At 38.8% G+C, this 27,485-nt stretch overlaps 2 protein-coding genes across 16 annotated transcripts in view; one reads left to right on the forward strand and one right to left on the reverse strand.

Annotated features, from left to right (window-relative positions):
• Positions 1-23,450, forward strand: part of foxk2b (forkhead box K2b) — a 113,306-nt gene extending 89,856 nt beyond the window's left edge. For 7 of the 14 annotated variants that reach the window (XR_012095923.1, XR_012095922.1, XR_012095926.1 and 4 more), the window contains one exon: positions 10,765-13,937. The gene's annotated coding sequence lies outside the window, so the exon portion shown is untranslated. Of the gene's footprint in view, positions 1-5,353; positions 5,455-10,764; positions 13,938-17,662; positions 17,733-23,315 lie in introns of those variants that run through there. The other 7 variants (XR_012095931.1, XR_012095932.1, XR_012095927.1 and 4 more) reach the window with 5 other exon arrangements.
• The window catches only part of wdr45b (WD repeat domain 45B), a 39,244-nt gene continuing 25,592 nt past the window's right edge, over positions 13,834-27,485 (reverse strand). For both annotated transcript variants that reach the window (XM_073025885.1, XM_073025888.1), the window contains exons 6-10: positions 26,580-26,770; positions 23,680-23,765; positions 18,764-18,865; positions 17,691-17,812; positions 13,834-15,724 (exon numbers count right to left, since the gene is read on the reverse strand). In XM_073025885.1, coding sequence (XP_072881986.1) covers positions 15,618-15,724; positions 17,691-17,812; positions 18,764-18,865; positions 23,680-23,765; positions 26,580-26,770 — 608 coding nt within the window. In that variant the 3' untranslated portion in view covers positions 13,834-15,617. The remainder of the gene's footprint in view (positions 15,725-17,690; positions 17,813-18,763; positions 18,866-23,679; positions 23,766-26,579; positions 26,771-27,485) is intronic.

A 27,485-nucleotide genomic window follows, 5' to 3' on the forward strand; every position in this document is an offset into this window, starting at 1 on the left:
CTTAAATGTTATGGTACCTGTCTCTACTACTTTATCTGGCAGCTTGTTTTGTACATGCATTGTCCCCAGTACTAAGAAGTTGCCGCACGAAACACTTTGAAATATGTTTACCTCTCGCTTTAAACCTGTGTTTCTCTAGGTTTTGGTTCTGTTTCTCTTGGGGGAGGGGGGGAAAATGCTGTGCATTCAGGCTATCTGTGACTCGCATGATTTCCCCCCCACTCAGGTCTCCTACATTCGAAGGAATAAAATCCTAGCTTGTCCAATCTCTCATAACTCAGGCCCTTGAGTCCGTGAAATATTAAATCTTCTTGCACTCTCTCCAGTTTCTATAACAAGGTGATCAAAACTGTACATAATGCTCTTGAATGCAGTCTCCCCAACATTTTGTACAACTGCAACATAATTTCCAGACTCCTATACTTACTGGACTGATTGAAGGTAAGCATATACCTCTAGTATTTTTGTGAATCATGTACTCTCCTTTCCACAACACTCCCCAGGGCCTTACCATCATTTACTATACATGTCCTATCTTAATTAGTCTTCCCAAAATAAAACACCTTGCGCTTACCTGAACTGTAAGCCATTTTCCAATTCTTAGCCCACTTACCTGGTTGATCAAAATTCCTCTGTAATTTTGATAAGTTTCTTAATTACCTATGATACCACTGATTTTAGTCCCCTTCAGCTTACTAACTGTGCCTTGAACATTCTCATACAAATCATTTATATGAATAATGAACAAAGTTCCCAGTACCTATCTCTGTGGTACACTATTAGTTTTAGTGTTAGAAACAGACTTCCAGCATTAATCACTGCTTCTTACCATTGAGCCAATTGTGAATCCGGTTAGCTAGCTTACGCTGGATCCCATACAATCTTAACCTTTCAGACTAGCTTGCCACATTCAGTCCTAAAGAATGGTCTCAGCCCAAAATGTTGACGGTTTACTCTTCTCCATAGATGCTGCCTGGCCTGTTGAGTTCCTGCAGCATTTTGTGTGTGCTTTGGATTTCCAGCATCTGCAGATTTCCTCATGTTACCTATTCAGTTCGCCCACCATTTCCTTGTCCTCTTTTTCTAGGCCAGTGGTCCAATATCTACTCTCATCTCTCTTTTGCATTTTATATACTTGAAGAACCTTTTGGTATCCTCTTTAATGTTATTGGCTACCTTACCTTCATATTCTATCTTTATCTTCCTTATGACTTTTAGTTGCTTTCTGTTGGTTTTGAAGAGCTTCCCAAAACTCTAACTTCCCACCAATTTCTGCTCTATTATATGCCCTCACTGTGGTTTTTATGTTGGCTTTGACTTTTCTTGTCAGCCACGGTTGTGTCATCATGCCTATAGAATACTACTTTGGGATGTATCTACCCTGTACCTTCCAATTTGCTTCCAGAAACTCCAGTCACTGATGTTCTGCTGTCATCCCTGCTGGTGTGCCCTTACAATTAATGTTGGCCAGCTCCCCTCTTATGCCTGTGTAACTCCCTTTACTTCAAGGTAATACTGATATATCTGACTTTAGCTGCTGCTTCTCGAATTGCAAAAGGAATTCTATTATATTATGATTGCTGACCCCTCAATGTTCCTTTACCTTAAGCGCTCTAGTCAATTCTTGTTCATTGCACACCACATAATTTGGAATAGCTGAGCCCCTAGTAGGATCACAAGCTGCTCTAAATGCCATTTTGCAGGCAATCTAGATACTTCCCCCTTGAGATGAAGTACCAACCTGATTTTCCAAATGTACCTTCATTTTTAAGTCCTCCATAACTATCATAACATTGCCCTTTTGACATGCCTTACCATCTCCCATCGTAATTTGTAGACCACATCCTTACTACTGTTTGAGGGTCTGTATATATCTCGAATCAGGGTCTTTTTACCCTTGCAGTTCTTTAGTACTAACCACAATAATTCTACAACTACCAATCTGATTTCACCTCTTTCTAATGATTTGATTTCATTTTTTTACCAACAGAACCACACTACCCCTTCCTGCCTACCTGCCTGTCCTTGGACATTAAGCTCCCAGCTATAATCTTTCAATCACAATTCAGTGATGTTCACAATGTCATACATACCAGTCTGTATCTGTACTTCTGGGGTGCTTAAGCCTGTTGCTTGGTTCCTCTTCCATCTTCAGTTGAGGCATCTCGGCCAGGTCAAAGGAGACTGTCAAGTTCATCTATCTTATTCCATATACTGCGTGCATTCAGATAACTCCTTCAGTCCTGTATTCACCCTTTTCAATGTTGTCCACCTTTTACGTTGCAATTCATCCTGTTGACTGCAATTTTGCCCTATCTTCAGCCTCTCCTTGATAACCCTATTACTACACTCTGCCTCTGTTTGTAAACCTCATACTCAGCACTATCACTCTGGTTCCTATCCCCCGCCAAATTAGTTTAAACGCTCCTGAACAGCTCTAATGAACCTGCCCGCAAGGATATTGGTCCCCCTCGGATTCAGGTGTAACTTTCCCTTTTGTACAGTCTGTACCGTCCCCTGAAGAGAACCCAATGATCTATAAATCTTAACCCCTGCACCAGTTCTTCAGCCATACATTCATCTGCCAATCATCCTATTCCTATCTTCACTGTTGCGTGGCACAGGCAGCAATCCAGAGATTACTATCTTGGAGGTCCTGTTTTTCAGCTTTCTACCAGGAATCTCTCCAGGACTTCACCTTTCATTGATGCCAATATGTTCCAATGTGGCTAGTCCAATTTGGCTTATTGGCCTGTAGTCTTTGCTGCACTTGCATAGTACTTTATATTGATGTCTTTATATGGAAAATGTGTTGGACATTCTGCGTCTGGTATGTCTCCTATGACTGCCATTTGCCACACTCCTCCAATCAGTAAAGATTCCCTCTACCTATTCTTCTTACCATCTGCCAACCAGATATCCCATGTAAGCTCCTTCTATATTCTAGTTAAACATTGGTCTCTGAAGACAACATTTATGAGAATCTTCTTTATCCATAATGCAAATGATTTTTAGTAAATTCATTTTTGACTTTTAGGCAAATCCATCTCATTTGTGTGACAGTTATTTTGGCAATTAGTACATTGCTGACCTGGGATGAGCTGAGCAGTTTAAAAATATTAAAGATGGGTGCTACCTGGAGAACAGCATATGGAGGTGCAGTAGAAGTCAAATATACAAGTTTGGTTCAACACGATATGGGCTATGGAGGAAATGGTATAAGCAACATAGAGGTTGTTGGGGGGGGGGGGGGGGGGATATATAATAACCTAACTTCTCAGTAACACCAGTGATAGATCATCCAGGACTGGATGTTGACAAGTGTTTATATCAAGTTTGCTAATGATATGAAGTCAGTCTTCAGGAGGTACAATGATGATGCAAAGGGGCTTCAGCAGGAGTCAAGACAGGTTAAGTGAATGGGTGGGGACATTGCATATAGAATATAATATAGGGAAAATGTGGTCATACCCTTCAAATAAAAAAAAAGTGATTTTTTTTTAATGGAGAGATTGCAAGATGCTGGTGTTAAGAAGGACCTGGGTGTAGTTCTTCATTTCAGGGCTCAGAGTATTGTAGGAAAGGAGGATGACTTTAGAATGGATCATTACATGGACTTATAATATTGCTACCATTACAGTGACCTAGTTGTGTGAGGGACTGGAAGCTTAATATTCCTGGGTTCTGCTATTTTAGATCTTATGGGGGGAGGGGTTGTAAAAGAAGTGGAGGGGATGTGATACCAATAAGGGAGGATGTCACATCAGTACTCAGAGTACACTGTAAGGTTCATCCATGAGGCGGCTTGGGAGGAGCTCCAAAATAAGGGTGCAATGATGATGGGATTGTACTATAGGCACCCCAATAGTCAACGAAAGGTGGAAGAACAGATGCAGACAGATCATAGAAAGTTGCAAGAACTATATATGTTTGCCATAGTTTGGGGTTTTTACTTCCCCAATATAAAAGACTTTAAGTGGGGTGGGATTTCTACAGCCAACAGGGGTTCTTGAAGCAGTATGTACAGAGTCCAACTAGAGGAGAAAACATACTGAACCTGGTTTTGGGAAATAAGTTCAGCCATGTAACAGATTTGACAGTGGATAAATATTTTGAGAATAGTAACCACAACTTGTGCTTTAAGATAGTTATGAGTAAGGAGGAGACAAGGGTGTTGATTAAGAGCAGCTATTGTCAAACAGGTCCATGTCTCACACGTGAGAGGTGCTTAAAGGCCAGCTGATCAGAGTTCAAGATCTGTATGTTCCATAAAGGAGCGAGGACAAGATAGCCTGAGAACTCCTAATTATAGTCAGGAAAGAAAAGGAAACATACATAAGCCATAGGTAGCTGAAATACGATTGGGTCTTTTTGGAAATAAACATAGCAGAAAGGTGCTCAAGCAGGTGATTAGGAAGGCCAAAATGGGTCCATGAAATGTGCTTGATAAACAGGATCAAGGAGAATCCCATTATTTTAAACTTGTGTTAAGCAAAAGGTAACTAATGTAGTCCGCTCAAAGATAGAGAACTAGCACTTGGTATCAGAGCAAGTGGCTGAGGTATTAAATAGCTAAATATTTTGTGTCAGTACTTGCCGAAGAGAAGGATTAGAGGATATTGGAGGCAGAGTGGGCTGGCTAATGTGCTGGGACAGTTTGAGATTGTCTTGGTCTTCTGTAAGGCATTAAGGTGGATAAGTCCCCAGGCCCTGATAGCATTTATCCCAGAATATTGAAAGAAGCAAGAAAGATTGCTTTGACAAAGATCTTTGTTTCCTCACTTGTAACAGGAGAGTTCCCAGAGGACTGGGGGGGGGGGGGGGGGAGCAAATATTATGCCTGTTCAAGAAAGGAAATGGGGATAATGCAGATATTTATTGGCATTGAGCCTTACCTCAATGATAGGGAAGCTATTGGAGAGGATACTGAAGGATAGGATTTATGTACATTTGGAAAGGTATGGCCTGCTTAGGTTCAATCAGCATGACTTTTTACAGTGCAGGTCATGCCTTACAAACACAGTAGTTTTTTTTTGAAGTGACAAAAGGGGCTTTAATAAGGGTAGGGCAGAAATTTGATAATGTCCCTTGTGGTAGGTTGACTCAAGATAAAAATGCTTGGGGTCCAGGGCAAATTGCATATTTGGATTCAGAACTGGCTTGCCCATAGACTCGAGATGGGAGGCTGTTATTTTAGCTGGAGGTTTGTGACCAGTGGTGTTCTCGAGGATTGGTGTTGGGACATTTGTTGTGATGGGTATCAGTGATTTAGATGAAAATGAAGATGTGTAAATACCAACATTGGTGGAGTTGTACCGTGTAAAACTCTATCCTACTGTATTCTTTGATATAGATCAGTTACAGATACGGTGGAGAAGTGGCAGATAGAGATAAATGTGGGCGTGTGTGAGGTGCTGCACTTTGGGAAGACATGTGAAAGAAGAAAATATACAGGTAATGGTAAGGTCCCTTAATAACAGTGAGGTTCAGAGGGATTTTGGAATCCAGGTCCATAGTTCACTGAATGTGGCAACACGTGGATAAGATGGTAAAGATGTATGGAATGTTTGTGTTCATTGTTAGGGGTGTTAAGAGTAAGGAAGTCATGCTGCAGCTATAGTGTCTTGGAAAAAATACTCAGCCCCCACAATTTTCACATTTTCTAAATTTGGAATATTGGAGTAGGATTTTGAGCTTATCTACAAAACATTGCGCACCATGTCAAATCATTAGAAAAATTCCAAAACCTGTCAACAATGTACTAAAAGTTAAAAACCAAAATTGTGAGGCTGAAAAAGTATTCATCCCTTTTGTAATAACTATGCTGACTTTGCTCAGGTGTAATATATTACCTTACCAACTCCACAATATGTTGATATAAAAAAAAACAATGGAGGATCACCTGTTTTCAACAAATTCATAAAAGTACCCCCTTTCTCTGTAGGGTCAACAGTGTGTTAGATTTTCAACAGACCAGACCAAAATGAAGTAAAACAGAGCACTCAAAACAAGTCAGGGAAATTATAAGAGAACAAATCTGGGGAGGTTGCAAGACCATCTCGGAGGCACTGGACGTAACTCAAAGCTCAGTGCAGTCCATCATGAAAAAATGAAACCACAGCCACACTGCCTAGGTCAGACCGCCCCTCCAAATTTAGTTGCCAGGAAAGAATGGCACTTGTGAGAGAGGCTACTGTGACACCAACAGTCACTGAGTGAGCTGCATAAGTCAATGGCTGCAACTGGAGACAAAGTTCATGACTCCAGTCTCTTAAGGCCTTGCACAACAAGGGTATTTATGGAAAAATGTTAAGGAAGAAGCCCTAGCTTTTAAAAAAAAGACCTATCCTTGCCTGTCGAGACATTGCAAAGCCACTTAGAAGATGCTGTAAAGTTTTGAAGATCTTGTGATCAGATGACACTTAAAGTGGAATTTTTTGGCCTCAACATTAAGTGGTGTGTGTGGTGTAAATGTAATACTGTGCATCAGCCAAGTAACACCATGCAGTGGGGATGCTTTTCAGCAGCAGGGTCTGGAAATTGGGTCGGGATTGATGGGCAGGTGAATGCTGCTAAATATGGTGAAAAATCCTGGATAAAAACCTGCTAGCCTCCACCAGAAAGCTTATACTAGGGAGAAAGTTCATCTTTCCGCACTACAACAACCAAAAGTAAATTGCTAGAGCAACCATGAAATGGCTTGAAATGAAGAAAATTGATGTCTTTGAGTGTCCCGGTCAGAGTCTTGATCTTAATTCGATCATACGTCTTAGGCAAGACCTCAAGATTGGTGTCCACCGCCACTCCCCAACTAACCTGACACAGCTTAAGCAATTTAGCAATGAGGAATGGGAATATCTTACTCCATCACATTGTGCAAAGCTAATACTTATCCAAAACAACTACTGGATGTAATAGCTGTGAGAGGTGGTTTTACTAAGTACTAAGCAAAGGGGATGAAAGGCAGCATCCATTATTAAGGACCTCCAGCACCCAGGGCATGCCCTTTTCTCACTGTTACCATCAGGTAGGGGAGACAGAAGCCTGAACCACACACTCAGCGATTCAGGAACAGCTTCTTCCCCTCTGCCATCCAATTCCTAAATGGACATTGAAGCTTTGGACACTAGCTCACTTTTAATATGCAGTATTTCTGTTTTTGTGCATTTTTAAAAATCTATTTAATATATGTGATTGATTTACTTGTTTATTATGTTTAATTTTACTATTTTTTTTCTCTCTGCTAGATATGTATTGCACTGAACTGCTGCTGCTCAGTTAACAAATTTCACATCACATGTTGCTGATAAACCTGATTCTGAACTGCTTACATTCCAGTTTTTAGTTTTAGTTTTTAAGTTTCTCATACTTAACAATTTTCTTTTTTTGAGCTGTACAGTGGGGGGAGACTTGTAATTTTAAATAAAAATTATGTTAAATTGATCAACATCACTGGTTGGAATACACATTTATGTGAACAAAGGGATGGAGCTGAATACTTTTACAAAGCACTGTGTACAAAACTTGACTCAGACAACGATTGGTGTGTTGTGTGCAGTTCTGGTCACCCGTTACAGGAAAGATGGAGACTTTGTGGGAAAAGGTGCAGAAAAGGTTTACTAGGATGCTGCCTAGGTTATAGGATAAAGGATAGGGTAGACAAACTTGTTCTTTCTAGTGTATGAGAGACCTGATAAAGGTTTTTAAAAATTAGAGGCATAGAGAGTTATAGGTGTCTGAAATAGGTTACCAGTAGTGGAATCAAGCAGTTTGTTGGAGTTTACAAGGCTTTTTAATTGAATTGAGTTTATTACTTACATCCTTCATATACATGAAGAGTAAAAATCTTTACGTTACATCTCCGACTAAATGTGCAATGTCCAATTTATAGTCATTTATAATAAAAGTATGTATAACAGGACTGTCAATATAACATAGAAATATAATTGTATCAGCATGAATTAATCAGTCTGATGGCCTGGTGGAAGAAGCTGCCCCGGAGCCTGCTGGTCCTGGCTTTTATGCTATGGTACCTTTTCCCCAATAGTAGTAGCTGGAAGAGTTTGTGGTTGGGGTGACTCGGGCTTTTTTTACACGCCTGTCTTTGTAAATGTCCTGAACAGTGGGAAGTTCACATCTACAGATGTACTGGGCTGTCCACACCATTCTCTGCAGAGTCCAGCGATTGAGGGAAGTACAATGATGCAGCCAGTCAGGATGCTCTCAGTTGTGCCCCTGTGGAAAGTTCTTAGGATTTGGAAGCCCATACCAAATTACTTCAACCATCTGAGGTGAAAAAGGCTCTGTTGTGCTTCTTTCACCACGCAGCCAGTATGTACAGACAACATGAGATGACAAATGCAGGAAATGTGGACAATAGCCAAGAGGAGAACATGGAGTATTGGCATCAAAATCAGCACATCATGAGTTAAATAGTGTGTCCAGTGTTGAACTGTTCTATTTTTTAATAAAGATTAATGTTCAACAAACAACTTGGCCTTGATTGAAAAAGGATTTGAAAACAAGAGCAGTGATGCCTTGCTCCAGTTGTAGATTCCTGGTGAATCCATCCTAGAACATGTACATTCTTATAGGGAGAGCAAACCTGAATGGAAAATAATGCACAGCATGGAGTGAAGTTAGTGAATTTTGCATACAAACAAATCAGACAGGTCTGTACACTAGAAGATTTGAAAGGGACGAAATGTGCATTGTTTGCAATCTGTGTGCTTGACAGGCTAGAAGAAAGCAAGCGGTCTTTAAAAAAAAGGAGTTGGCCAGTATGGGCACAAAATTCAGAGTAGTGAATCCTTCAACTTCACTGTCCAAGAGAGTCGTGAAGCTTATTCACTGAGTATATTCAAAACAGATTTTAGATAGAAAATGGGTTAGTGCAGGAAACCGGCAAAGATGAATCACGGAGCAAGCACAAGTGTCTAAAAAAAAAACTTAATTATGCTACATGTGTTTAAAAAAATACTGTACAGCCCTTAAAGTGCAAGTTAATCACTATATTAATGATAACATTCTAAAAGTTCTGTGGTTTGGGTAGGTAATTAACCTATGTCAAGTCGTGAAGGAAGGAAAAGGGACAAGTTGGAACAATCTCGCCTTAGTGGTGATCTTGGATGATAGATGATAGCAAGACAGTACATGTGATTCAGCCAAATCTGGTGTTGGTGGCTTCAAGCCAAACTGGGATCACAGTGGATAAATTGGCAAGAAAATTGAATTTTAGTGAGATGACAAAAGTATGGAGCAATGAAGTAGCTGCAGAGGTGAATTTGTAGTAAGTGAAGTGACAAGTAATCACCCAGTTACACCAATTTTTTTTTTACAGGTGCAGCTTGGTAACAGACCCTTTAGGCCCAATGACCCCACACTGCTCAATTATACTCATGTGACTAATTAATCTATTAACTCATGCTGATTACTGGTGCTGTAATAGCTAACCCCCATGCTCCTGTGCTACCCCTGTTGTCCAACACAGTACTGGAAAAAGCAAGGTAGCTGTTATTTTGTGGGTGGCAGACTTTAAATGGAAGATTTGCACTTGAAGTGAAGGCTACAACAGTCATCTAATTCCTGTCCTCACTTGTACTACAGAAACCAGGGAGTGAAAAAGTATTCAGCCCCCAACCCTTTGTTCACATAAATGAGTATTACAAATAAGGATTTGGATCAATTTAATTGAGAATTTTTATTTGTGAATCGTGTACTTTTTTTTACCCCACAGTGGAGCACAGAAAGATGTTAGCTTTTCAAAAATATTATTTGCCCTTTGCTCAGTACTTAGTTGAACACTTCTCGCAGCTATTACAGACTTTTTGGACAAGTCCCTATTAGATTTGCACATTAATAGAACATAGAAATCTGCAGAACATTACAGGTCCTTCGGCCCATGCTGTTGCGCCGACCATGTAGCCTATTCTAGAAACTGCCTAAAATTTCCCTAGCACATAGCCCTCTATTTTTCAAAGCTCCATGTACCTATCTGAGAGGCTCTTAAACAAGCTTGTTGTATCCACTTCCACCATCACTGCTGGCAGTGCATTCCACATACCCACCACTCTGTGTGGAAAAACTTACCCCTGACGTCCCCTTGGTACCTATTTCCAAGCACCTTAAAACTATGCCCCCCTTGTGTTCCCATTTCAGCCCTGGGAAAAAGCCTCTGGCTATCCACACGATCGGTGACCTCATCATCTTGTACACCTCTATCAGGTCACCTCTCATCCTACGCCGCTCCAAGGAGAAAGGGCTGAGTTCACTCACTCAATCTATTCTCATGAGGTACGCCCTCCAATTCAGGCAACATCCTTGGAAATCTCCTCAGCACTCTCTCTATGAAATCCACATCCTTGTAGTATAGTGGCCAGAACTGAACACAGTACTCCAAGTAGGGTCTGACCAATGTCTTGTATGGCTGTAACATTACCAACACGCCATATGCCTTCTTAACAGCACAGTCAACCTGCACAGCAGCTTTGAATGTTCTATGAACACAAACCCCAAGATCTATCAGATCCTTCACACTGCCAAGAATTTTACCATTAATATTGCATTCTGTCTTCAAACTTGACCTACCAAAATGAACCACCTCACACTTATCTGGGTTTAACTCCATCTGCCACTTCTCAGCCTAGTTCTGCATCCTATCGATGTCACGCTGTAACCTCTTGACAGCCCTCCAGACTATCCACAACACCCCTGACCTTTGTCATCAGCAAACTTACTAACCCACCTTTCTACTTCTTTTTCCAGGTCACTTATAAAAATCATGAAGAGGAGGGGTCCCAGAACAGATCCCTGCGGATCAGCACTGGTCACCAACCTCTATGCAGAATACGGACCATCTACAACCACTGTGCCTTTTCTGGGCAAGCCAATTCTAGATCCACAAAGCAAGGTCACCTTGGACCCCATGCCTCCTTACTTTCTGAAAGAGCCTTGCATGGGGAACCTTATCAAATGCCTTACTCTAATCTATATACACTACATCCACTGCTCCACCTTTATCAATGTGCTTTGTTACTTCCTCAAACAATTCAATCAGGATCCTAAGGCACAACCTGCCATTGACAAAGCCATACTGATTATCCCTAATCAGGTTACATTTGCAACCCTCCATTCCCTCAGCAGCCACCCCTGCTCCTGAGACATCCAAGTCTCTGTAATGGCCACAACATCATAGTTCCAGGTATTGATCCATGCTCTAAGTTCATCCACCTTGTTTATGATACTCCTTGCATTAAAATAGACACATCTCAAACCATCAGGCTGAGTGCATCTTTGCTCTAACATTTGCCTATCCTTCCTCAAACTCCCTACAAGCTGTCTCTACTTGTGCTGCAACCTCCCCATCCTCTGCCTCTTCACTTCGGTTCCCAAACCCCTGCAAATCTAGTTTAAACCCTCCCTAATAGCATTAGCAAACCTCCCCACCAGGATATTGGTCCCCCTCGGATTCAAGTGCAACCTGTTCTTTTTGTACAGGTCACACCTGTCCCAGAAGAGATCCCAATGATTCAAAAATCTGAATCCCTGCCTCCTGTTCCAATCCTTCGGCCACATGTTTATTTATCCTCCACCTCAATCTATTCCTATACTCACTGCCCTGGGGCACAGGCAGCAATCCCGAGATTACTACCTTTGAGGTTCTGCTTCTCAGCTTCCTTCCTTAACTCCCCATATTCTGCTTTCAGGACCTCCATCCTTTTTCTACCTATGTCATTGGTACCAATATGTACCATGACCTCTGCCCGCTCACCCTCCCATTTCAGGATATTGTGGACACGCTCTGAAATATCACGAATCCTGGTACCTGGGAGGCAAACTACCGTCCTTGTTTATTTTTCACGCCCACAGAATCACATATCTGTCCCTCTAACTATAGATTCCTCATGTCTTCCTAACTTGAGTTTGAGGTGACGAAGATGATCATGAAAGTAGAGACAAAGATGTTGTCTTCCTAGACTTAAGTAAGTGATTCAATCAGGAGTATTGCACCCTGATTACAAGAAGGATGTGGATGCTTTAGGATGTAGAAAATGTTTACCAGATTGCTGCCTGGATCGGAAAGTATATACTTAAGAGAGAAGGAAGATCTAGGGTTGTTTTCTCCAAAGCAGTGGAGGCTGATAGGAGACCTGACAGAAATTTACACAGTTGAGAGGTACAGATAACTTTCTTCCCCAAAGGCTGCGTTGTCTAATACTAGATAGCATGTACTTAAAGTGATTGGGGGAAAGTTTAAATGTGTGGTACAAGTTTTAGTATATAAAAGGGTGCCTGAATGTGCTGCAGATAGTGCCTTGAAACAATATTCAGCCTCCACAATTTTCACATTTTGTCTCATTTTCTAAATTTAAAATATACTAAAGGTATTTTTGGAACTAATTTACAAAACATTCTGCAGCATGACAAATCAAAAGAAAAATTTAAAAACCTGTCAATTATTTACTAAAAAAAGTTAAAACCAAATTGTGAAACTGGAAAAGTATTCATCCCTTTTGTACCAACAACAGTAACTTTGCTCCAGTGCAATATTACCTGACCAACTCCACAATTGTTGATGTAGAAAATTGTAGGATCACCTGTTTTCAATGAATTCATAATAAATGGCTCCACTCTCTGTAAGATCCAACAGTATGGTGATTTTCAACAGACCATACAAAAATGAGAACAAAAGAGCATTCAAGACAAGGAAATGATAGAGAAGCACAGATCTGGAGAAGGGTACAAGACCATCTCAGCTCAGTGCAGTCTATCGAGGAAAAAGTGGGAAAAATATGAAACCACAGCCACACTGCCTAGGTCAGGCCACCCCACTAGAGAAGAATAGCATTTGTAAGAGAGGTTATTGTAAAGCCTACAGTCACTCTGACTGAGCTGCAGAAGTCAGTGGCTGCAACTGGAGATGAAGTTCATGGCTCCACAATCTCCAAGACCTTGCTCAAAAAAGATATTTATGGAGGAATGGCAAAGCAGCAGCCCTGGCTTAAAAAAAAATCTTTGCAAAGTGTTAGACAATACTGCAAAGATATGGAAGAAGGTCTTGTGGTCAGATGAGACTAAAGTGGAACTTATTGGCCTTAATACTAAATGGTATGTGTGGTGTAAATCTAATACTGCCAGGTAACAGCATTCCCACTGTAAATTATGGTGGAGGTAGCTTCATTATATGGGGATGCTTTTCAGCAGCAGGGACTGGAAATCTGAGTAGGATTGATGTGAAGATGAATACTGCTAAATACAGAGAGATCCTGGATAAAAATTGCTAGTCTCTGCCGGAATCTTAAACTGGGGGAAATATTGACTGCCTTTAGGCCATATTTTTTCAAATCCTATTCTCAAGTATCTACTCTTAATACCTTCTTGCCAGCTCTCCATGACTTGTGGCTAGACGGGCTAAAGATCTTGGTTAGGGCCCAAATCGTAAGAATAACAATTTCTTGCTTGTCAGTAAATGGGTATATTGTTCTATAAGAGTCCTAATACTACCTCCATCTTTACTGTTTTATATTCTTTAAGGGCTTTGTTGAATTTTGGCTTCCAAAACCTTGCATTTGCATCTTCTGGACTAAATTCACAACCTTGTCATCCACAATACCATTCTTTTATTTTTCCTTTGACTGTAACATATCAAATGTGTGCAGTTTGTTTTGCCCAACAACAGATTTTAAAGCATCTAAAATATTCAGGAAACTTAAAATTGGAAAAATTGTACTTGAGGCATGGTAATAAAATTCACTACAACCCTTGCTTTGACCAAATCTATCCATGTTAAAATGCATTTTGCTGTAACAGCACAAATTTAATTAGTAACAAGTATTGAAGGTGACATTGACCTTTTATTAAGGCAGTGAAATAACAAATTATACACAAATGATGAAACATTAATACATGAAAAATTTAATAAACATTTTTAGTAAAAAGTGGGTGTAAGAGTTTTCATTTAAGAATTTTACATGCACACAGACCTATATACATTTTACTTGATTTTAATTTATAACTTCGGATTTGAAAGGTGCTTATAAAACACTGGTTAGTATTAAAGATATGTGCATTATTAAAGTTATCCTCAAGAACTCATTATGCAAGTCCCATTCATTAGCTGTACAATATCAGAGAAAGAGTGGCCTTATAAAAGCTAGAGTGAAAGCTGCTAACCATACATTGACAACTTACTAGCTCAATAGAATTTCAAATTAATCTTCCTTGTTTATGGGAAGCATTTTCTTAAGCCCAAGGTGAATTTTTCAAAATGTCTACATGCAGTTGTCCTATTGCAATTTTAAACTGAGGTATAATGCTGCATGTCATTTTAAAATAAGTTGCAGTAGTGTAACATTGCTTTAACGGTATGTCAGTTACATTTGTCTTGTCCATTAAATCATTACAGATTTCTAAAAATAAACCACATCACTGTAATATATCCTTAGTAAGTATATATCAGTCTGGTTTACTAGCGGATTTGAAAGTTTCATTTAAGTCTGTTCTGACAGTTTCTATGGAGAACTCATCCCCAGTGCTTCTTGCCTTCAAAGAGCCAACTTTCTTTCAAAAATCATATCTGGTTAAGACAAATTGCACAAATTTAACCTGGTTAGTTTTTAAATCCAAACCAGATATAAAATTACATTTAAGTGAATTTTGTGATTTCACAATTACAGCAATCAAATGAAAGCTGTCAATTGGGGGGGGGGGGGTGTTGAAGGAAGATGACAATTTTTTTTGGGGGGGGAGAATAATATGAACCATCTTTAACAACTCCATATTACACAGCTGTTTGTAATAGTTTATTCTGCAAAATCTGATTGTTTTTCATATTTTAGTGTATAGAATGCTTTCTACCTAGATGCCAGATTGTTGGATAGAAACAGATGGATCAGTGAAGCTTATTTCAATCCCCATTACATCCAGACAAAAGACATTTCCATTAACCAAACACTTTCAAAGTTAATCAGAAAAGTTGAGTTTGCATTAAGGTTTTACAACTGAATGTCTTCTGTGGTCATGTAACAAAATTGGGCATCCAGTTCAAAGTAAACAGCAGTTTAACTTCATGGATGTAATACCATATAAATCTATTCCAGTACCTCAAGTCAACAGTTCAGCTGTTTAATGTTGTGCATGTTCAATTTAACCATTTCACACTCAATGACTACATTCATTAGAATGAAAAATGACACCTAAACTTTCAGGAAATTGTTTATCAAGAACACAAACACATCAGACAAGAAAAATTAGCAGGAACAGCATATAGTGTGGAACCTGCATTCAAATGTCATACTGTAAACATCCAGATAAAAGGGTTTAAGCAGGCACAATTAGTTCTGCATTTTAATATAAAAGTCTGAAGAACTGGTAACTGCCGCTGGTCACCAAATTTAGTTTCTATTGACACTAGAGGATTTTCTTTCAACCCAGAAAGATTATAGAACAGGAAAATGGCAGAAATAATATGGAAGCATCGGTATGCTGTTTGTCCAGTGGTCCATCCAGAGGCTAATTTTCCTCAGTTTAACCAATGTTTAGTCACTTAACTCTCATTTTGAGACAGCTAAAACAGCAACTCATCTGTTTTTTTAATTTTTGTAATTATATCCTTCACATCATATCTTATCATCAGTCATTTCCAGGAATTGCGCATACACATCCCGGGTGCATTCACCTTTGGTGTTGAATAAAAATTTGTAATAGCTGCCATCAGCACAAATTGCTGCAATGAAATAAAGACCAGTTTTAGTGCAGTAACATTTTAACATTTGAAATATTTAAAATTATCCTTTCTCGTTAAATAAAAAATATTAATTTCCACAACTGAAACTTCTTAATATGCAAACCTTGAATAGATGAAGTGTACAATGTGTACACAAGTTAGTAGTAAAATTACATACTATTCAACAACATTGTTTCAGTCTCATTTCCAAATTCAAAGAAAATGAGGAAACATTATACAGACTAAATCTGTTTTCTCTAAGCTGCCTTAATTCTAAGATTTATGATCAGCCTTTCATTTGTCACGTACATCAACAGTGGAATGTGGCAAATAAAATCAGCAAAGATCATGTTAGACTGCCCACAAATGTCACAATATTCCCAGGACCAACATAGCATGCCCATAACTCACTTAATATACATTAAAAACTTAAGATGGAGAATAGTTATTTACATAATTATCCACAGTACAGCTGATGCTTCAGGCCGAGTCTCAGAGTATAACCAAAATGTCAACTATGCCCTTTTCCACAGATGCTGAGTTCCTCCAGCATCTGCAGATTTGCTCTTGTTATGTGAATTAATGCCATTTAGGTTGTGCCTCAATATAAGGTAGATGTCTAGTATTTTCCTGAAACTAAACGCTTTTGTAAAGAATGAAGATTTCTTCTGTTCAAAACCAGAATTTTCAATTTCAGATGTTCTATGTAGAGTGGTTATCTAGTTCTATTTATGCTTTATTGATGCACTTTACACAGTGGGGTAGAGGGATTGCAATAAAAAATTTACCTCAAGGTTGGATTCGCTTTTTTGTGTGCTGTGCAATGCTGTGGTGATGTACAACCAGAATCATGCACTGAACCAACACAATGGGGTTTCAGCTTAAGCTCTCAACTACAACTTGTGTCATGATCTTTGGGCTACATATCACTTAAAGAATTTTTCCTCATGCTAACCACAGAGTAGCTGCTGTGATGCAGACATAAAACGAAATTATGTGATAATCCTAATGTGCATGGGTGTGTCCTGACCAAATCCTGTGCTAATCTAAACAAGATAATAAATAAGGCAGTGACTGCAGCAGAAAGCTATAATGTGAACATAATTAAGTTTCAGATCTTGAGTTTTGGATACAGCTTGCCACAGAAGGCATTCTTGACAGAATGCAGAGAAATTAAGTGACACTGAATGCGTGAATACTTTTAGATAATTTATTGGAATAGCAGGAAGAATATGGAGTGCATAGCTTGGGCCTTAAGTAGATAAAGAATTTTGGGGTAGATAACGAGACTGAGGTGAACAGAGCTGGAGCCAATTCTATAATGGATATGATTTCATTTGGAAATGACCACCAGCACAAACTGATCTATAAATGGAAAATAAGAACTGAAGAATCCCATTAATACATTCATTCACAACTAGGAACAGTCAGCAGCCACAGTGCACCCAAGTCTACATTTAATGTAGATCTGATTCAGTAGTTAAAAGCTTGCCTACCTCAACATTGAAAATACTCAGGGATCTACCATCCTTGGAGTAGCTTAAAAGATTGCCACAACATTGAGAGTCAAGAAGCTTGTACTGTTCTGTTCCATTAGCCATTTGATTCTAAAATGAGTAATTTTTTAAGTGTGCTTCCAAGTTCCAGAGTCTCCCAAATTAGAAATATCCTCTCAACACCCACATGCCACGATCCTTAAAATAATTCAATCAAGTGTCTTTCCACTCTTCTGAACAAGGAAGCCTGTCTAACCTTATTCAAAACAACCTGGCCATTCCAGATAGTAGTTTAGTAAACGGTCTCTGATCCGCTTCCAATATATTAGCATCTCTACTTAAATAAAGAGACAAAAGACTGTATATAATAATCCAAATGTGCTAAGCATAAACCATGTACCTGTGTATGCAATTCTTTACATATGCATTTCAATATCTACAGGCTGGGACTAGAGGAGAACAAAACTTACCTACAACAGCATTTGTCTCAGCACCGAAGGCACAGATACAAGGTGACCCAGAAGGAACCTGAAACTTGGAAAAGCTCCACTTAGAACTGAAGTATTTTGGAAGGAAACTTGCTGATGCCAAACTGCAAATACAGGGGGGGGGGGGGGGGGGGGCAGAAAGAGAAGAATGAAGGAAGAAATTAGTAGCACCTTTTTTTAAATGACTATCATAATTTAAAACACCATCTCAAAAGTTATTTAGGTTCAGAATTTCAAAATGCACAACTTTCAATTTAAGTTCAAGTAAATTTAAGTATGAACAAAGGATCCAAAATGAATCCCTCAGCAGAACTGTGATTGTCAAGTCAAAAAAGTAATGTTTAGTCTTCTTTCAGAAGGCTTTTTTCAGTCAATATTTTTGGCAGCAAATGTCAAATTTATCCTTAAAAGGAGTATGGAGCAAGCTAATAAGAATGATGCATTAGGGTTAAATGAGAGAGATTAATTTGTCACCATCCGCCCCCAACAGCTTCTAATGCCCCTGAACCTTAAAGTCACTTGCAAACTCAAGGTCAGCAAGGCAAGTGCTGGCCACTGTACCTCAGTACGTGACAATAATAAACCAATTCCAGTTAGAATGAGAGTGCATTACTTAAAACTTTGATTTAGTCAACCCAACCTTCACAACTCAAAAGAATAAAAATATATTTTAAGTGATTATTGAAGCCATTAAATGAGTATGTGAAATAAAGAAACTCAATGAATAAACTGAAAATTTCAAAACAGATCACTGATTATTTTGGGAATATATCATGAAATACGAAGTCAGCAAATGATGAGAAAGATCATATTATCTAACTATAGAAGATTAAAAGCAGCTTCCATTCCAATATTACTAGCCAAATTACTTTGAGCAAATTGAATGTTCCAAATTGGGCAACAGATCAAATACAGCACTTGCAATTCTAAAATTGTAATTCACAATAGATTCCCCAGTAAAACCAAACTGGTAGATCATGCTATATAAATTGGTATAGAAGGTACTTAATAATTAATAACACAAATCAAACATTTTAAAATCTTATCTAATTTACCTAGATTGTTTATTTCTTTTGGGATCCTCCGCAGCAAAAATATGAACAGTCCCGTGATCACTTGATACACAGATTAAAGAAGCATCTTGATTAAAATTAATGCTGCAAGACAAAATGCTCATTATTGAAAGAAACATGGACAAAATGCATCAGCTTTTCCCAAACTCTTCACCCAAAGTCTTTGTATAGTTTGTAAGCAGCAAAATTGTAATTTTGGTATTGAACAGCAAGCAAAAGGAAGCATGGAGGGGAGGCACAAAGCCCCAGAGGGAAGCAGAATAATACCAGCCCTACTCACATGGTAGGCACTAACATACACCACCATTTAATAAAATCTGACTAACCTCAACTGCACATTTATAACATGCTGGGGGAACTCAGCAGGTCGGGCAGCATCCGTGGAAACGAGCAGTCAATGTTTCGGGTCGAGACCCTTCATCAGTCCAGTTCGTTTCCACGGATGCTGCCCGACCTGCTGAGTTCCTCCAGCGTGTTGTGCGTGTTGCTTTGACCCCAGCATCTGCAGTGTACTTTGTGTTGTGTCCACATTTATATCTACCTACAGTAACCTTTGTCCCCTTTCATTGATAAGTATTTACCCTGCTTTAAAGTATTCAATGATTACACTTCCACCACTTTAGAGGAAAGAGGATACAGAAGAAATTTTGCCATAATTTTAATCGACGCAATTTGGGTCATAATCCAAGCGAATACACAGTGATTGTTAGAAGGTACTAGTCATAAGATTGAGATTCTAGAAATTGAAACATATTGTACAGCTACATTAAATGGTAGTGCCAGAAACTTCATCAACATTGCATTTTTAGAAGGACATTTAAGCTTTGTAAAAAAATAGCAAAGTCATTTTATGTTCCCCTCTGCAGCTTCTAAACATTCGTCATATTAAATCATTAATGTTGCAACAATCACAAAATGCCATACAATCACTGTATCTCCCCCCCCCCCCATGGATGCTGCCTGACCTGTTGAGTTCCTCCAGAATTTTGTGTATGTGTTGCTTGGATTCCAGCATCTACAGATTTTCTCGTTTGTGAATGTTGCAACAATGTACAGTAAAACCTCTGATGTTCGGGATTTGTGCTGCTGGGTTGTTAGATTTTCCTTTCTACCAGACACTATTATACCACAGAGTTCTGATTCCCTTTCCTTAAGGAACTATAATACTAGTTCTTCCTGGTAACCCAGGAATAATACCTAATACCTAATCAGTATTCTGTTTAGTCAAGTGAAACAAAGATTTACTGTTCTGTTATACAGGTGGCCCCCGTTTTCCGAACGTTCACTTTACGACACCTCACTGTTACGAAAGACCTACATTAGTTACCTGTTTTCGCTAACAGAAGGTATTAGGTGTTAGAAGGTGTTTTCACTGTTACAAAAAAGAAAGGTAGCCAAGCTCCTCCCCCAGAACACCATTCTAGCCGCCATTGCTTAAACACGTGTCTGTGAGCATCTGTACTTTATGTCAATTTATTTTGTGCATTCATTAGCAAGATGAGTTCCAAGGTATCAGAAAACCCTAAAAGAGCTTGTAAGGGTGTTACACTTAGTGTAAAACTAGACATAATTAAGCGTTTCAATCGAGGTGAAAGAAGCAAGGACATTGTCCGCGCGTTGAATCATTCACACTATTTATGCTCAGAGAGAAAGAATCTTGAAAGCTGCTGATGTTACTATTGGTTCTGCTCGTAGCAAAGTGGTCTCTCTTAGTCAGCATCCAATAATGGATAAAATAGAGTCTACTGCTTGAGTGGATTGATGGGTATACAAAGCGTGGTGTTCCATTGTTATCTTACACTTAAGGAGAAATCAGACAGTCTTTTTAATAAGCTGAAACAGAAAGCACTGGACGATAGTGATAAAAGTGTTACGAAAGTGGAATTTAAAGGCAAGGGCAGCTTCATAGCTTAAAGTTTACTGGAGAGAGTGCTTCAGCTGGTACTGAAGCTGCCGAAAAGTTCCCAGCAGAACTGAGGAAAGTAATTACAGTAGGTATTTAACTGTGACGAAACTGCAATTTATTGGGAAAAAAGTGCCAAGCACCCCAACCTCCGATGACTCAGCCTAACACACCATCATCAGTGTGCTCGCTGTCTTCCTGATTCTGGTAAATGAAACTACACTGTACATACATTATTTCTATTTTATATAGGCTGTGTATTTTTATGTGTTATTTGGTAGGATTTGGCAGCTTCATAGCTTAAGGGTTACTGAAGAGACTGCTTCCGCTACGTAGTGAGATTACAGTATACACTATATAGTGAGATTTTTGATACGCTACACAATGCTGCAATGATTGCAGAAAAGTATTTCTACTTTATATAGACTGTATATTTATCATATCATGCCTGCTTTTACTATACGTTACTGTTATTTTAGGTTTGTGTGTTATTTGGCATGATTTTGTAGGTTATTTTCTGGGTCTGGGAACGCTCAGAAATTCTTCCCATATTAATAAATGGTAATTGCTTATTCACTTTATGACTTTCCGGCTTATGAACTGTTTCATAGGGACGCCCTACCTTTGGATAGCGAGGGAAACCTGTATATTGAATACTGTAGTTCCTCAAATATATGCAAGAAAATAAAGTTTAAATTTAGAGCAATTGGTTATATTTAATGAAAACTCTGCAATATCCAAGATATTGCAAGTTCTGATCAAATGCAATGCGAGACACCATTCCTAAATACAATATATATACTATATATTATGTAGTATATACTATATAAATACTATATGAGGTTTCCTTCAGAAAAATTAAGAAAATGCGAAGAATTTCAGATGTGGCCCTTGTGGAGAATAATTTAAACATGTAGTATGAAATGGTAAAATAAAAGAACTAACAATTGCCTGAAGGCCACTTCTAAAAACATGATGATTTAGAGGAAACTCTTTAAAAATTAATCTTGCATGAACATTTCCCTACTGGGTTATGGGAAATTACAAGGAACTACATAGATAGATAGATAGATAGATAGATAGATAGATAGATACTTTATTCATCCCCATGGGGAAATTCAACTTTTTTCCAATGTCCCATACACTTGTTGTAGCAAAACAATACTTAACTCAGTAAAAAAAATATGATATGCATCTAAATCACTATCTCAAAAAGCATTAATAATAGCTTTTAAAAAGTTCTTAAGTCCTGGCGGTAGAATTGTAAAGCCTAATGGCATTGGGGAGTATTGACCTCTTCATCCTGTCTGAGGAGCACTGCATCGATAGTAACCTGTCGCTGAAACTGCTTCTCTGTCTCTGGATGGTGCTATGTAGAGGATGTTCAGAGTTATCCATAATTGACCGTAGCCTACTCAGCGCCCTTCGCTCAGCTACCGATGTTAAACTCTCCAGTACTTTGCCCACGACAGAGCCCGCCTTCCTTACCAGCTTATTAAGACGTGAGGCGTCCCTCTTCTTAATGCTTCCTCCCCAACACGCCACCACAAAGAAGAGGGCGCTCTCCACAACTGACCTATAGAACATCTTCAGCATCTCACTACAGACATTGAATGACGCCAACCTTCTTAGGAAGTACAGTCGACTCTGTGCCTTCCTGCACAAGGCATCTGTGTTGGCAGTCCAGTCTAGCTTCTCGTCTAACTGTACTCCCAGATACTTGTAGGTCTTAACCTGCTCCACACATTCTCCATTAATGATCACTGGCTCCATATGAGGCCTAGATCTCCTAAAGTCCACCACCATCTCCTTGGTCTTGGTGATATTGATCAGCAATAATTAAATTATAATACTAAAAAGATCTTAACATCTTACAACTAGATGATGTGTCTACAATGTCATCCTTTAATAGTAGAAACAAAACACTGTATACTTGCGCCAAGTTCCAAATATGCTTGGTGTCAGGCTCAATGTGAGATTGACTACTTTTCAATTAAAACCACCAAAGCTTCTGCCTTTGTTCCAGCAAGACCCCCAACCAATATTTATTCCTCAATGCAAACACTGATCTGATTAACTGGTTTCCTGGATCTTGCTTTGCTCAAATTGACTGCCTCATTTCCTTACATTAACAGAATTTAGGCATAAATGCATCTTGTTCCAAAGAAACATCTTGCAAAGTCAGATGAAAATCAAGAGAGTTTACGGTACTGTGCAAAAGTCTTACGCACATATATATAGCTAAGGTGCCTAAAACTTTTGCACAGTTCCGTAATTTTAACTACTATGCTGTCCTGCTATCACAAAATAAACAACTTTCATGATAAGTGTGAGTGATGATAAAGAGGATTCTGATATGGGTCTCTATTGTGGACTGACAGTTGGGGGGGGGGGGGAAGAGGGAGGGAGAGGGAATCATGGTTGGGAAAAGGGGGAGAGGGAGGGAGTGGGAAGCAGCAGAGAGACATTCTGTAATGACATGCAATAAATCAACTGTTTGGAATTAAATCACACCTTTGCACAGTATTGTATTTCCTAACATCTCTTGCTATGAGCGGCACCTATAGCATGTGGAGTGCTTTAGAACTACATAAAGATTTTATAATGAACAGATTTTTTTTGTCATTTTAGACTCTAAGGAAAAAATTCAGCAGCACTCTACCTCAATAGGACATATTTGACAGGATGGAACATTGGAAGCAGGAGTCATTATGTCATTAGTTGGGTTTCAGAATCGAATCCAGAAATAAAAAGATTCCAAATGCTTCTGGTCTGTATGCTTATGTCAATGATTCATCGCTCAGTAACACTTTCAACAACAGCATTGGAAAAGAATCACACAAACTGTTTTTGTTCTATCGAGTAAACAACAGGAATTCTATTTAAATAGAATAACTTTACAGCTCACAAATAAACTACATTCTTAACACACAAAAGCAAATACAATAACCAATGCTGAAAGACATTAGTGCAAGCTGCAGAGTTTTGTACGTACCAGTAAATATTTGCTGCTTGTGACCCCCTTCTCAACTCTTGGATGAGCTGTCCTGTTGTAGTGTCAAAAACTCGAACCAAGGTTCCCTGTGACAGAATAGCATTTTGTTTTAAACTACACATGTATTCAGTGGTATCATTTATAAAATTGATAAGCATAGATTTAATCCATTTTCTACAAGTGGCTTTAGTTTTTAAAAGTCCAAGTCACTCTTACCAGTTAATTGCTACTCAACTGAAAACAGTAGGCAATATTACTCCTATTAAATACAGTGCCTATAAAAAGTATTCACACACCCCCCCCCCCCAGACAATTTTCATGTTTTATTATTTTACAACATTGAATCACAGTGGATTTAATTTGGCTTTTTTGATACTGATCAACAGAAAGACTCTTTAGTGTCAAAGAGAAAACAAAACTACAGTGATCTAAATTACAAATATACAGCACAAAATAATTGTTTGCGTTAAGTATTCACCCCCTTTTTGTGACACACCAAAACATCACTGGTTCAGCCAGTTCATTTTAGAAGTCACATAATTAGTTAAATGGAGATCACCGTGTGCAGTCAAGGTGTTTGAATTGACTGTAGTAAAAATACACCTGTATCTGGAAGGTCAAACTGTTGGTGGGTCAGTATCTTGGCAAAAACTACACCCCGAAGATAAAAGAACACTCCAAGCAACTCTGCGAAAAGGGTGTTGAAAAACACAAGAGGGGAGATGGATACAATAAAATTTCCAATTCATTAAACATCCCTTGGAGTACAGTTAAGTCAATCATCAAATGGAAAGAATATGGCACAGCTGAAAATCTGGCCGTCATCAAAAACTAACCATGCAAGAAGGGGACTAGTGAGAGAGGCCACCAAGAGACCCATGACAACTCTGGAGGAGTTACAAGCTTCAATGGCTGAGATGGGAGAGACTGCACATACAGCAACTGTTGCCCAGGTGCTTTATGGGAGACTCACAAAGAGAAAGCCACTGTTGAAAAAAAACTCTCATGAGATCTCAGCTAGAGTTTGCCAGAAGGCATGTGGGAGACTGAAGTCAGCTGGACAAAGGTTCTAAGGTCTGATGAAACCAAAATTGAGCTCTTTGGTTATCAGACTAAATGCTATGTTTGGCTTAGGTCAAACATGGCACATCATCAAAAACACACCATCCATACTGTGAAGCATGGTGGTGGCTACATCATGGTGTGGGGATGCTTCACTGCATCAGGCTCTGGAAAGTGTGTGAAGGTAGAGGGTAAAATGAATGCAGCAAAATACAGGGAAATCCTGGAGGAAAACCTGATGCAGTCTGCAAGAGAACTGCAACTTGGGAGAAGATTTGTTTTCCAGCAAGACAATGACCCCAAGCATAAAGCCAAAGCTACACAGGAATGGCTTAAAAACAACAAAGTTAATGTCTTGGAGTGGCCAAGTCAGAGTCCAGTTGAGAATGTGTGGCTGGACTTGAAAAAGCTTGTTCACTCATGATCCCCTTGCAATCTGATAGAGCTCGAGTAGTTTTGTAAAAAAGAATGGGGAAAAATTGCAGTGTCCAGATATGCAAAGCTGGTAGAGACTATCCACACGGATTCAAGGCTGTAATTAAAATTGCTGCCAAAAATACATCTAATAAATACTGATTTGAAGGGAGTGAATACTTATGCAATCAATTATTTTGTGTTTTATATTTGTAACTACTTTAGATCAGTTTGTGAGAGATCTGTTTTCACTTTGCCAGGAAAATGTCTTTTTCTGTTTATCAGTGTCAAAAAAAAGCCAAGTTAAATCCACTAATTTTATGTCATAAAACATGAAAACTTCCCAAGGGGTGAATACTTTTTATAGGCATTGTATATTTAAACGTCAATTCATAAACTTGTATTATAAAGATGTTTACTGATGTCCTAGAATTCTTAAGAGATTGAACTTTACTGGTGAAATCATCAACATACTTTTTTCCTCTATTATGTTGCCCTTCCCTTTTTAAAGTAATAAAGCAATTAGGTGTCTCATTATGCCCCATTTGTTATGACACATCTGCCACAGAAATAATTTCCCCCTTTAACAGGTCGACAATTATTTTTTGTCAAATTACTAACACCATTACATTTACTATTCTGTCACCTTATCAGTTAAGCACTTACAGTATTTACTTCTCACTGATAATCCAAGATGAATGTTTTTTCTCTTTTAATCATAAAAGAGAGCATTCACTCGAAAGCTTGCAAAGTGCTTCTCAACCTTCATCTTTCATTTAAAGAAAAAAGCAGGAACAGACTACACAGCCTGCTGATCCTGTCATTCAACATAGCTGATCCTCAAGCTCATGTACTTGCCTACCTGAACTAGTTGCAGGTTCCAAAAGTTATTAATTAGACTTTGATCATATTATGTGCATCATCCACAGCCAGTTGTTAACAGAAAATGCTAAGAGTTAATTTCCCTTGACCTGTTCCAAATTAACAACCTCCTTGTCCTGACACCATTTCTTCGAAGGCCAAACAACTGCCCATTTAATGGCAGAAGGTGGAAATGTTTATATGAAGTCATGACCCAAACCTCAAGTTCAGAACGGAACACTGGCACCAGAAAGTTATGGCAATTTTCATGAACATTTGAAAGGGGTTCAGCAAAATACTTTTTGAAAAATGCAGTTGCAGTGCTAAATTTAAGTGCAGTCAAATAGAAAATAAATTCCTTATGTTTCAATTAAATATCTTCAAATGAACTATTTGATACATTAGTTTTACTGAAACACAATGGTAAATACATACATATCAACTGCTAAAGTAGCTGCACCAAGGAAATAATTTTGAATAATTGTGCTTATTCAACTGGCGAAGCAAAACAATATTCAACAAAAAGAAACAAATTTCTTCTGCATTAATCTGTCTACACTGACCTTTTCTGAAGCTGTGGCAATGCGTGTTCCCTGAAGATTTAAAGCAATGCAGCTCAAAGCTCCTTCATGTGCTGGTATGTCAACTGGAGGCTTTTCAGTACTAGCTAAATCCACAATTTGCACATGCCCAGTATGGGTTCCTGGAAATGCTAGAAGAGAATTGTTGCTATTTGGACAAAGGACACATAACCCTGAAAGAAAAGAAATGACACACCAATGTAAAAGTTAACATGGCTTTGAGGTCAATACATCTCCAAGCTTTTTTTAAAGCAAAACTTGTTTCATCCAAACCAAAGAAGTTAAGTCTGACTTCAAGAAGGCTCCACAGTAGTGTAGCAGTTAGCACAATGCTATTACAGATAGGGGTGTTCTGGAATTCATTTCTGGTTCTGCTCTGTAAGGAGTCTTTGTACGTCCTCCCCGTGGAATATGTGGATTTTACCCCAGGTACTCTAGTTTCTTCCCACAGTCCAAAAGTCTTTTGCACTGGGTAGGTTAACTGGTCATTGCAAATTGTCCTGTGATTAGGGTTACTTGGGGTTGTGGGAGTGCTGGGCGGCATGGCTCGAGCACTGGAAAGGCCGATTTCACATTGCATCACTAAATAAATAAAATTTTGTCCTTATTGTGTGATCAAAGAACCACTTGCATGTCAAGATTCGAGTTTTGACATAAGGTTATAGCATCCTGTGCAACTGCAGGTTTCAAGTTCGACTACTTGTCATTAATGACAGCTCAGAACAAAACAAAGTAAGTTAAATTAAATTAGTTAAGTGGTGTTTCAACGCAGGGACTATTAATTCATTGGTCAGAGGTGGTCTGCAACTTGAGAAAGGAAAATGTTTCTTCATAACTCAACTCAGCCCAGTTCTGATGAAGGGTCTCAGCCCAAAACGTCGACTTTAT

Source organism: Hemitrygon akajei, chromosome 22 (genome assembly GCF_048418815.1).
Source record: "Hemitrygon akajei chromosome 22, sHemAka1.3, whole genome shotgun sequence".
Taxonomy (NCBI): Eukaryota; Metazoa; Chordata; class Chondrichthyes; order Myliobatiformes; family Dasyatidae; genus Hemitrygon; species Hemitrygon akajei.